This window comes from Camelus dromedarius, chromosome 4, assembly GCF_036321535.1.
Source record: "Camelus dromedarius isolate mCamDro1 chromosome 4, mCamDro1.pat, whole genome shotgun sequence".
In the NCBI taxonomy this organism is placed as follows: Eukaryota; Metazoa; Chordata; class Mammalia; order Artiodactyla; family Camelidae; genus Camelus; species Camelus dromedarius.
The window spans coordinates 88,852,820-88,865,347 of NC_087439.1; the positions used below are offsets into that span (position 1 = coordinate 88,852,820).

The window sequence follows — 12,528 nt, forward strand, 5'->3', positions numbered from 1 at the left end:
TCTCTCTGTGCTTAACTATAAATACCCATAATACTCAGTTGTTACCTAATTTATATTATCTTGTGATATCACTGCATAGTCATTTTACATGATTATTTAACTTATGAATTATTGCTTGACTTTTCACTTGAGAATCCAGTATTATTATCTCCCAAGCTAGACTGTAAATTCTTCAAGAGAAGGGGCCATTTGTGATCTATCCTTGTGTCTCTCCTCAAGACTGAACATAATTTTAAATGTATTTAGGTTGGAACTGTATGAAATTACCTTTATTTGATCAAATTTGATCCATTAAAAGTCAATTTCTTATGGTTCAACCAACTACTAGTTGTTCTAGAAATAATTGTGGAAAAAGTAGAATTAGATTTAAAACTGTAATTTCATATATATATGAATTCATATATATTTATGGCCTAAGATCACACAATAAAACAAGAAACATGGAATTTAACCCCGGACTTTTGGATTCCAAGTCCAGGTTTGTTGCACAACATTTCACTAGAGATAACAGATTTTGATTCATTATAAAGAGAATATAAAGATCTGTCACGTAGTGCTTAACAAACATAACAGGATAACATTTATAATAATTTGGCCCATTTAATGGAAAGTCCCTATTATTCAGTGTAACAATGGGGTTGTGTTCGTCTTGTAAGGAGGAATCATCCTATAAAAGGAGGGAACATCAGGAGACGTCTATGTGAGATACAACTTCAAGAGGTACCACAGAGAATTTTAGTGCCCCCTCCCCACCAGCAATTCTCTTTCTCTTTTCAGCAATATTTGAAGTTCCATCATTTTAAACGCATTATTTTGTAGAATCACATTGTATGGATTAAAACTTCCAGTGGGTCTTGGTGCTCATATATACATTTATATATATATGAATTTATATATATGAATAAATATATGTATGAATATATTCATATATACATGAAGTCATTTAGAATAGATGATTGAGTCTTGGTTTCATTTTTTCTAGTAGATATCAAGTGCCAGATAGCTCTTTTTAGTGCAGTAGTTTCCAAACATGACTTTTAAAAAATGAATATAAATATCTCTCTTCTAGGGAGATAAGTGTAACTGAGATAGCAGATCATAAAATACACTCTCAGCATGGTAATGTCAATATTGAATTTTTTCTGGCACTGTTTTCTTGCTGATAAGATCATTCTGTACAATAATATTAGTAATAGGTAATCTTTATTTTGAGGGCTTACAATATGCCAAGCACTGTTCCAAATATTTCACATTTATTAACTTACTGAATCCTCACCTCAACCCTGTGAAATGGGTAATATTATCATCTTCTTTTTTCAGATCAGCAAATTGAGGCATGAAGAGATAATTTGCTTCAGATCACACAATAAGTAATGATAGAACTGGATGTCAAATTCAGGCAGTCTGGCCTCAATCCTTCTTTTAAATACAACTGGGATTCGAATCAATAAAAAATAATTATTTAAAAATTAGAGTAAATTAAAAATTATTTAGTCTTCTGAAAGATCTAGCATCTGGTGAACACTTTCTAATTTAGTGTTACAGAGTTGAACAGACAATACAGAGGGTTTGAAAACCTGCAGCTTTAGTTCTTTCGTAAGTAATTCAAAATCACTTTGACTTATAATACTTCAGTGTTTTGCATTAAAAACTGGAATTTATAGCACTGACTCCGCTATAAGAATTTTATAAAAGAAGAAAGAATAGGATCATATAACACATTATAATAAGAGCCCTTAGTTAATCAGACAGGCTCATTTTTATATTTTGTTATGAATATATGCACACAAATACTTTTATAAAATTATGTTTAATGCTACTTTTTATTATCAATGTATGTTCTCTAATGCTGATATCTGTTTTCTTTGGTACTTGAAAACTACAAAATTGTACAAGCAGAGAATACATAAGGCTGCTTAACTGGGTACAGATATCTACATGATATACAATGTACATTATGTATACATAAGTACATATACTTATACACATATACAATAAGTTTAGTAAAAGAATTCGTCTTAATTTATATCTCTAAGTACTTTTTATAATTTAACTTTTTTTTATGGTAAATGAACTAATCCAGTGTGATTTCCCCTAAGTTTTCGTGGAAAGAAACATACTTTCCTCTGGACTTTAATATCAAATAGTACAAAAACATTAGATGGGGAACTGGGCATTTTGTTTTAAATTTGGGGCCTCCAGCTGGATTGTCTGGAAAAATGAGACAGTTAAATTAGATGATTTTATGTTGTTCAAATGACAATTTTCTGCAAGTGTCTTAAAGCAAGGTTTACTTATCAGTTCTAAAGTCTATATTCCAGGAAAAGCAATTCTGTTTCTCCTAAAAAAAAATAACCAAGCCTACCTTTCCCTTTAAGAAAAGAGCAAAAGGAGAACCTCCAGGAATCTTTCTTAGATACAGACTTAGGAGCTTAATATAATAAGCTGAGCTATTCAAAACTCGTGAAGATTTTTCTAAAAGGAGATTCAAGAAGAAATGGTTGCCCATGGCTAAGCGTGGGAAGAGATACTAGAAGAGGCTGGAGATACAGGTGTGGTGTTGGAGGCTTAGTATGTTTTAATCAGGCATTTATGAAATGCTTGAGTTTTCTGACCATTTCCAGGAATTACATTTCTAATGTCATCAGAGGGTTATCCTGGGAAGCAAATTGTGGGTGATTGTGTCATTTGTTTTAGTTGCTGTTTCTGCTTTAGAAAAAGTGCTTGAAAAGTCAAACTGAACTAGTGTTCAAGTTCAGTCAGAGAGAAGAGTGGTGTTAGGCAGTGTTACCTTCTTGCATGCCTTGATGGAGCTACCCAGGCTACTTCCGGAGCTGCCACCGGCGCTGCCCTGCTGTGCTTCTGGAACCTCATACATCAGGGGTGACTCCAAGTTGCTGCTCGTGCCCCAAAACACAAAAAGAGAACACATTCCAGTGAGTCATCTCCATATTCTGAAAAGAAGAAGCACTATGTTGTCTCTAGAGAAGCAGCACATTTGCTGCTACAGAATGAGGCAAAGATGGCAGGAGCACGAAACTCATGTATTTATTAAAATGAGCTCAAATTGACATTAAAAGAACTTCTGTCAAGATACAGTGCAGCCTTATAGCTGGCTTCTAATGCATAAGGCTGCAGATACCTCCCTGGGACATTTTCCTTTGATTTTGGCAAGTGTTGACAGTATTTATTAAGCATATCCTTTCAGACTGATTTCATGCTGAAACTGCTAAATGTGTTTCAATGAGGAGGAAGATCAAGGTGGGAGAGAAGATACAAAAGCAGAATTTAAAGTAGTGACTTTAAAAATATTACAGGAAGAGAAGCAGACTCTCTTGCAGAACACTGTCATATATGAATGAGGTTCTGAGTTGCCGTCACACCACAATCACTAACGATTCATGCAGTGTGGAATAAGAAGGTCATCACCAGTAGTGAAAATGGCTTTGGGGATATTCAGTTGTTTCACTAGAGAGTAAAGTGTCCAGTTACTGGAAATCAAATTGTCTGTATGTTGCTACTTAAGGTTTGGTCTGTGAACAAGCAGCGTTGATATTGCTTGGAAACTCGCTAGACACCCAGGAGATCAAGTCCCACGCTGGAACTACTGAATTAGAATCTTAACTCTGATATCAAACTCAGGGGATTCATATGTCCATTGAAACCTGATAAGCATTTATCTGACATATTAAATTAAATATGTGTTCCCTTTTGCCCCTGAGCCTTTGCACATGATATTTCTTCTTTTAGAAACATCCTTCCCAGGCCCCCTCCCTCCTCCTGGGTGATTCCTACTCTATCCTTTGGGTCTTTATTTATAAATCATGTCTTGCATCTCCCTCCTCCCTTCTCTCTGCCAAAGAGGGCACGACTTCTCTCCAGTGCACACACAAATGCACACTCTCATCTCTCCCCAACTCACATATTCCACCCTCAACCTGACTCAAGAAATGGGATAGACATTCTTCTTGTGTGTTCCAACAGCACTCTGAACCTTGTCCTGCTATAGCCTTTGTCAAAATGATATATAATTATGTGGTGTTTGTCTGTCTCCCCATTGAGTCTCTAAGTACTGGAAGAGCAGGAGCCCCTTAGGACCGAGGGTGGAACTAGGCAGGGACGGATGCTCAGTTAGTATTTATTAATGTTGTTTCTTCTTATCTTTCTGAGCATCCTGGCTGCCCTCAAAAGATTATGCACAAACGGGCATTTGAATTTGATGCTAATTTTTTTGCAGTGGTGACAGATGGTGAGCTAAGCCACATCCGAGAAGATAATTTAAAGGATTTCCCGGGATAGTTCTAATGAAAAGGGATCCTGCTGCTATTGTTGCTAAAGAGTCAAGTAAACACAGTGAAAGTGAGACAATTTTAACAGATTCTAAGAGGTAAGATTTATTCTTACCTTCTCCCCACTTAAAGAAAGCTTTCAGTAAAATATAGTAATTACCAGTGGTCTGATTGTTTCAATCCTATTAAGGATATCTACTCTTTAGTTTTATACTAAATCCTTTAATCTTGGCACTGAAAAAATAAATAAATAAAAGCTCACATCTATCAGAAGAGGTTTTGAGCAAGGTATCAAGTTGCTTTAGTTAAAGACACTTTAAAAACATGCCACAACCTAGAATTCAGAGGGTTTTAAACTACACATTTGTGTGGTTCAAAATGAAAGTTTGCTAAACTGAATGTCCTTATTTTACCCTGAACTAAAGGGATTAACTTGTTAGATGAAGCTTAGAGGTTTAGGCCAGTCTTTCAAAAACTGATTTCTTTGGAAACATAAACTCCAAACCCAAAGCAATCTTGAGAAAGAACAAAGCTGGAGGCTCATACACCCTGATTGCAACATATATTACAAACCTATAAAACAGTGTGATCTTGGCAGAAAAACAAACACATAGATCTGTGGAACAGAATAGATAGCCCAGAAATAAATGCACACATATATGGTCAATTAATTTATGACAAAGGAGCCAAGAATTTACAAGGGGGAAAAGACAGTCTCTCTTCAATAAACGGTGTTGGGAAATTGAACAGCCACATGTAAAAGAATGAAATTGGACCACTACCTTATACCATACACAAAAATTAACTCAAAATAGATTAAAGACCTGAATATAAGACGTGAAACCATAAAACTCCTAGAAGAAAATATAGGCAGTATGTTCACAGATAATTTTTTAAAAATCTGACGCAAAAAGCAAAAGCAAAAAAAAAAAAAAAAGCAAAAATAAACAAATGGGACCATGTCAAAACAAAAAGCTTCCACACAGCAAAGGAAACCATCGACAGAATTGATACCTATTGAAGGGGGAAAATTTTTGTAAATCATATATCTGATAAAGGGTTAATATCCAAAATATATGAAGAACTCATACAACTCAATAGTAAAAAACCAAACAACCCAATTAAAAAGTAGGCAGTAGATAAGAATAAACATTTTTCCAGAGAAGACATACAGATGGCCAATAGGTACATGAAAAAATGCTCTACATCATTAATAATTAGGGGAATGCAAATCAAATAAATAATGAGATATTACCTCATACTTGATAGACTGGCTATAATCGAAAGGTGTAATAACCACTGTTGAAGAGAATGTGAACAAAAGGGAATTCTCATACACTGTTGGTGGGATGTAAACTGGTGCAGCCACTATGGAAAACAGTATGCAGTTTCCTCAAAACATTAAAAATGAAACTACCATATGATCCAGCAATTCCAGTTCTGGGTATTACTCATAAAACAAAAATACTAATTTGAAAATATATCTTCACCCCAAGTTCATTGCAGCACTGTTTATAATAGCCAAGATATGGAAGCAACTTAAGTGTTCATCAGTGAATGGATGGATGCAAAAATACACACACACTGGGGTATTAGTCAGCCATGAAAATGAATGAAATCTTGCCTTTTTCAGCAACATGGATGGACCTTGAGGACATTACACTGAGTGAAACAAATCAGGTAGAGAAAGACAAATGCCGTAAAATCTATTTTGTGAAATCTAAAATATGTACGTGTGTGTGTGTGTGTGTGTGTGATTTTTTTAACAAGAGGGAGATGGGGGTGGGAGAAATGGGTGAATTGTTTTTATTTTCTCTTAAATTTTAAATAAATTGAATTTTAAAAACTGATTTGCTTTAAAAATCACTTGATGTGTTAGTTTCTTTTACCTTCATCTTATGACCGCTCTATTGATAAATACGCCCTCCTTGACCAGACTTTAGTCAGGTTCCTCTGAGTCACCTTTCACCTGGATCTTGACCTTGGCCTGCTGAGCTCAGTTTTTTCAGTTTAGCAAGATTCCCCAACCCCTGATATCTGAACAAGATCCTCATCCCTCACCCTTAATATCTACATACTTGGTCAGACAATAGCAAGAATCCTGTCAGGCCATTTTAGCAAGGATTCCCCCTACTCTTGATATCTCCTCTTATTAATTTTCCAACCACTGACCCCCCTCCCTCTGTCCGATGGTTGTAAGTCTCCAATTGTTCTCTTTGTATTTGGATCTGAGATCAGTTCTATACTGATATCTCTCTCCCCTATTACAGTGGCTCAAATAAAATGTCTTGTATCTTTGACAAGTCTCTGGTGCAAAACTTTTCTTCTACACTGTACAGTCTTCTGCTCCATCTCTGGTAAGAAATTCACTGTTTTTCCTTCTACACTGATGTTTTTCTTTTCTAGGTTGAAGATATCAGAGCAAGATTTTCTTATCATGTCATCTATGCAAATCTAATATGTCACCATCTTATCAGTGGCTGGAAGACCTACAAAGTCCCCATTAAGACTGTAGGATTTTAATAAATGTACCAGAGGAAACAACTATCTAACCTTGAAAATATTTCAAAACCATTGTTATGTGTCCTGTTTTAATATTGAAAGGCAGCTGAGTAACTGTAGAATGGTGAATTCCAGACCTTTTGATTTCCTGGACCAGTAAAACAATGACAACAACATTAGAAAGCGGCCAATTTTTTATTTTCCCAAATAAGGACATTTAAAATCCCTGATGACCTCTGCTCTCACCTTCATTTTTCAAAGAAAGGATATTTAAACAATATAAGGAAACAATGATATATTATCTAAGAACGAAGAGTATTTCTTTTTAAGAAAAGACAGTTGACAAACTTTACTATCATTTTGCCCTCGGATCAGTGAAAATGTTGCAGATCTAAGTTTGTGTACTTTTTGTGAGGTACTAGTAAGTGACAATAAAGAGAGTGAAAATGGGTCATTTATTATTAATCATAAAAGGAGTGGCTCATTCTTGGTAGAAAGAATGGCCACAAATTAGCTATCCTCTAATTCATCTTGATTATCGAGAAAAAAGACATGCTTATAGCATTGTTACTTCATTTGGGATATAATTTGTAAACACCACTGGTTGGCAATTTCCCTATTTTCAGTGCTAGTTGTGCAGAAACCTTTTATCCTGAAAAATTATACTGAATATTTTTTCAATGAAGACTTTCTCACTCAGAAAACTCTCAAATGTATCCAATATACCCACTGAAACATAAACTTTATCATAAGCAGATACCACACAAAATAACTAGATTATAATAGGAAAGACAATCAAATAGTAAACTTCTTAACGTAAGAAAAGGGCTGTACTGTAGAACAGAGTTTTATTGGTGAATATACATATAATAAAATAACATGTATCGAACAATATGCCATGTGTCAGATGCTGCGCTTTGCAAATCCACGTATTAGCTCTGAGTAAACAGGTGGTGATTAGCAACGACCTCAAGAATTTAATCACTACTCTAGGGGTTTATTATCTTTGTACCTCAAAAAGCTGCTTCACAATCTCAGCTTTATCAAGACCTCAAGAAATTATTTTGAAACTATAACATCTTGTTCAGAAAAGATCAAGCAAAAGAACAAGATATCTTAGTTTTTTTTCCCCCCTTTTGTTAATGAGGACTATGGGGAAACTTTTGAAAACATATGTCCTACAAATGGTGTGTGCAAAACTATTATGTTAATGTCAGCAAAAAGTACCCATTACTGTTGCTAAGTTAGTTTTTCATGAATATGCATTTATACAGAAGACCATTTGATGCTTACTGTTGAAATATTTACCCCAAAGTGCTTTATTTCTAAAAAAAAAATTTAGGTGTATATTTGGATGGTCATAACACATCATGTATATCCCTGCATTCTGCTGCATCTAGACTTTAGTTCAGATACATTCAAAACATATGTTACAGTATTCACCTCAGATCCCAGATAATTTCTTGACTTTCCACCAAAGCACTGGGTAAGTGCCTCACTCTGTTATACCATCTTCTGTATATTACTTCTAAAAAGTTAACATCATTTAATGCATAGCAGGTACTTAGCATCTATGCAATATTTCACACAACCTTTTAATTACATTCCTTTTATAGATGAGAAGTTAAGAATTAGAGGTTAACATGTAATCCAAGTTTATATTGCTGGCAAACAACTGAACTGAGATTTGCCCTGTTTCTCTTGTCTCTACACCATGTTACTTTCCACTGTGACTCCTAATTTTCCTCCTAATCCCTTGCTTCCACAACCATGACCTCTAAATGAGTCCCCGTGTAGACAAACCCTAGTGTTTCGGTATCTGAGACATGTAAGTTCAAGTTTCCACTTCACCACTTATTAGCTGGATGGAACTGAACACATGACTCAAACCTCTCTAAGCATGTTTCCTCCCCTGTAAAATGCATATTATAATGGAAGCTCTGTCACGGAACTGTTCTGGTGGTTAAATAGGGCTTTTCCGTAAAGCAGTAGCATGTGCTGGCGTAGGGAAAACATGGAGTATTAGACTGAGAAATGGTACCACACTAAGCCCTGTAAATTTATTCTTAAGGGTCTCATTATATTTTAAGTATATTTTGGTATTAAATATAACACAGACAGACCTTTTGCATTAATGCATAAATGCTTGTTATAGTGACATTTCTCTTTTCTGTTCTCAGATCTGAATTTCTCAAATCCATGCAAATCTATGCTGACCCTTCACTATTATCATGAACTTCTAAAATAAAGAATAATTAAAACTTTTTCTAAATCCAAGAGAACACAGAATACGTTGTTAGTCTAAAGCTGCACATGGATGTGGCCTGTTGAGACACACGGTCTTACATTTGTCAACATGGGGAGATATCCAGATCATTGAAGCAAAGCCCCAAAGCTTCCAGAGGACTAATTTGACTTTGGTGAAAATTTGAACTGAACGTTATTTCTTGAGGAAAGTAGTTATATTGCTTAAATGCTACTTTAACTGAACAAAAATTTAAAAGACTGCTTTAATTAACACGTAAGACTAATTTAAGATATATATATATATTTTTTTTTCTCTGTGTTTCTGTTTGCCCCCTTCATTTGCTTGGCAAACCCTTTCTCCTGAGATACTTTGTGAAGCTTCTGCTTCAGGTGTCATCAACACCACATCATGGAACTGAAACAAAGAAACTTTATGAGAGGGAGGAAAAGGGACGAAATCCTGGTTTGAACCATGCATGTTGGCCATTTACATTTTTTAAATTATTTTTATTATTTTTTTGAAGTATGGTCGATTTACAATCTTGTGTTAGTTTCTGGTGTACAGCATAGTGATTCAGATATACATATATTCCTTTTCATATTCTTTTTCATTATAGGCTATTAACAAAGTATTGAATATAGTTCCCTGTGCTATACAGTAGGAACTTCCTTTTTTTTATCAGTCACTTGCATTTAAAGTCATGTTATGCTATGTGAAAATGATATAGTGAAGAGAAAACAACTGAAAGAAGAAAGATAAAATGTAGGTGTGTGTGAAAAATATGGGTCTGTGTCATAACAATGTGTCTAGCGGTTGCTGTAGAGTATAGATTTTAAGAAGTCTTTGTTGATAAATAATTGAGTGAGTGAATTTTGTTGGTCTCAAGTTAAGGAAAACTAACATATTATTCTGTTGATCAAAATAATATGTCATATTTCACATGTTGCTTCTGAGGGTATTCATTTATATGACTTTTATGAAAAGCCATCTGAACACATGTTTCACGAATCTTACTCAGTAATGCCATTTACAGGAATTTATTCTAGAGGACAGACACCAAAATAAAGACTTAAGTACCAAGATGTTCAACTCAACGTTACGAAGAGAGAAAAACAGAAAATAAATAATACATTCTTTAATAGGTACGTTGATAGAGTTAGCATGCAGCCATTAATACGATGCCTCTTTCCCGTAAAAACAAAATGACATGGAAAAATACTCCCCTGCTGAATGAAAAGTTGAAAACACAATATTATACCATGTAACTATTGACCTAGATAGCATCCTTTTAAAATGAAGGATTGATCAGGTCATTTCTGTGCTTAAAACCTTGCTGTAGGTCTGCATTTCACTTGGAGTAAAATTGTAAGTCGTTGCCGTGGACGACAAGGCTCCACATGCTTGGAGTCCCCTCACCGCTGAGACCTGGGGTCCTTCACACTCTCCATCCCTGTCGCCACTCTGGCCACTCTGGCCTTTTTGCTATTTCTAGAACAGGACAGGCATAGTGCTGTCTTAGTGCCTTCGCTAGACATCCCCTCTGCCTGGAATGCTCTTTGGGGGTCTCCGAGACCCCTTTATCACCTCCCTCGAGTCTTTCTGAAATGCCCCTTCTCCACGCTGCTTCCCCTGACGACCCTGTTGTCACCCGGGCCTCCCTGTCCCTGGCTTCCCAGTCTCTCCTCCCCTGCTCTATTTTCTCAGGATCTTCTAGCATTCTATAGAATGTGTTTATTTACTATGTTTATTATTTATTATGGGTTCTCCTCCCTGTTCTCCCCTATCCTACCTGATGGTTATAAACTTCAAAAATGTGAGGATCTTTGTTGGTTTTTCATGATGCGTTCCAAGTCCAGGAATAATGCCTGGCATACAATAGGAGCTCAGTAAATGCTTGTTAAATCAATAAGCTAATTAAAACATAAATCTATACATAGTTTCCTGTGCATAGAAATAAGAAAATGTTAAAGAAGTCATCTTTGAGTAATAGGGTTATTTGTGATTTTTTTTGTGTTCCTTTATACATTTTCTAAATTATTTACATTGAATACATATATATATATATATATATATATATATATATATATATATAAAATACATAATATATGTATGTATTTGTGTGTATGTGTATCTCAAAAGAGATCCTTATTTTTAAAAATGTGATCTCTGTAAGCTCTGGAAATCCAGTGCTTATAAAAAATTTGGAAGTGCAAAACTCTATTATATTTACAGTCATAAGGAATTTCTCTGTTTATTAAAGTACCTTTTCCATCAAACTCAAGTGAAATTTGCAATCTTAACATATAGGTTACCATTTTAGAGATGAGTTCTCATAGGTGCCACAAAAGGTAACAGACAATCCAACTACTGCAGTGAAAATGAATTAATATGACTAGTAGAAGTGATAAAACCAACAAAACCAGCAAATTCTGCCTTTAACCAAAGGTAACTTCCATGACAAAGCTTTTATATCTAAGAATCCTTTATCATTTGTGTCTTTTTTTTTTAGATTCCATAAGTGGCATCATATGGTATTTCCTTTCTCTTTCTGGCTTTCTTCACTTACAATGACAATCTCCAGGTAGAAAACAAACTTACAGTTATCAGCGGGAAAGGGTGTGGGAAGGGATAAATTGGGAGTTCGAGATTTGCAGATACTAACTGCTCTCTCTATATAATAGATATACAACAAGATTCTACTGTCTAGCACAGGGGACTATATTCAGTATCTTGTAGTAGCCTATAACGAAAAAGAATATGAAAAGGGATATGTGTATATATATGTATGACTGAAACATTATGTTGTACACCAGAACTTGACACGATATAAACTGACTATACTTCAATTTATAAAAAGAATCCTTTATCACAGATGACTGTGTTTGAGCCTACATCTTGCTTTCATAACATATCTCAGGGGGATGGGGACGTTTACCAGTTTCATGATTGTCTATGTAGACAACTGGCAAAAGGAAATTAAACTTCAACAATCCTGTGGAACACATCACTGATTCTGGATAATGAGACTTTACTCAGAGCAGAGATCTTGGAAGCTGCTGGATGGAGCTACTTGCACAGCTTAAAACAGCATCATCCCACCATAGATACAGTTCCCTCAAGAGGAGTATCTCCTGCTCTTCTGATGGGGAAGGACGGCCAATGCTAATGGCTTCATTTTTCTGAAACTATCTTAATAGTCTCAAGAATTTTTATTGAGCTCGTAATTGGGTGTATTAGATTATCTGTTAAAAAATCCAAAGCCTGTAGAAAGCCTTTCAAGAAGAACTTAAATAACACTCACTGTGTTAGAATGAAGTTGACGAATATTCCTTTAAAAAAGTCAGGAGGGATAACCCGTCCCAGATGGTTTTTGCTCTCAGCCATGCGGCAAGCAAATTAGATTTAATAAATGGATCTTCTGTGTGAACCTGGAGTTTGTATCATTATAATTATAGATTATTTTCATAGAGTCCAATTAACTTTATTCCC

At 35.2% G+C, this 12,528-nt stretch overlaps 1 protein-coding gene across 2 annotated transcripts in view; it reads right to left on the reverse strand.

The window, feature by feature from the left end:
• Nucleotides 1-12,528, reverse strand: part of SPHKAP (SPHK1 interactor, AKAP domain containing) — a 136,603-nt gene that overhangs the window by 100,592 nt on the left and 23,483 nt on the right. For both annotated transcript variants that reach the window (XM_031452323.2, XM_031452322.2), the window contains exon 2: nt 2,792-2,897. In XM_031452323.2, the coding sequence (XP_031308183.2) occupies nt 2,792-2,897 (106 nt within the window). The remainder of the gene's footprint in view (nt 1-2,791; nt 2,898-12,528) is intronic.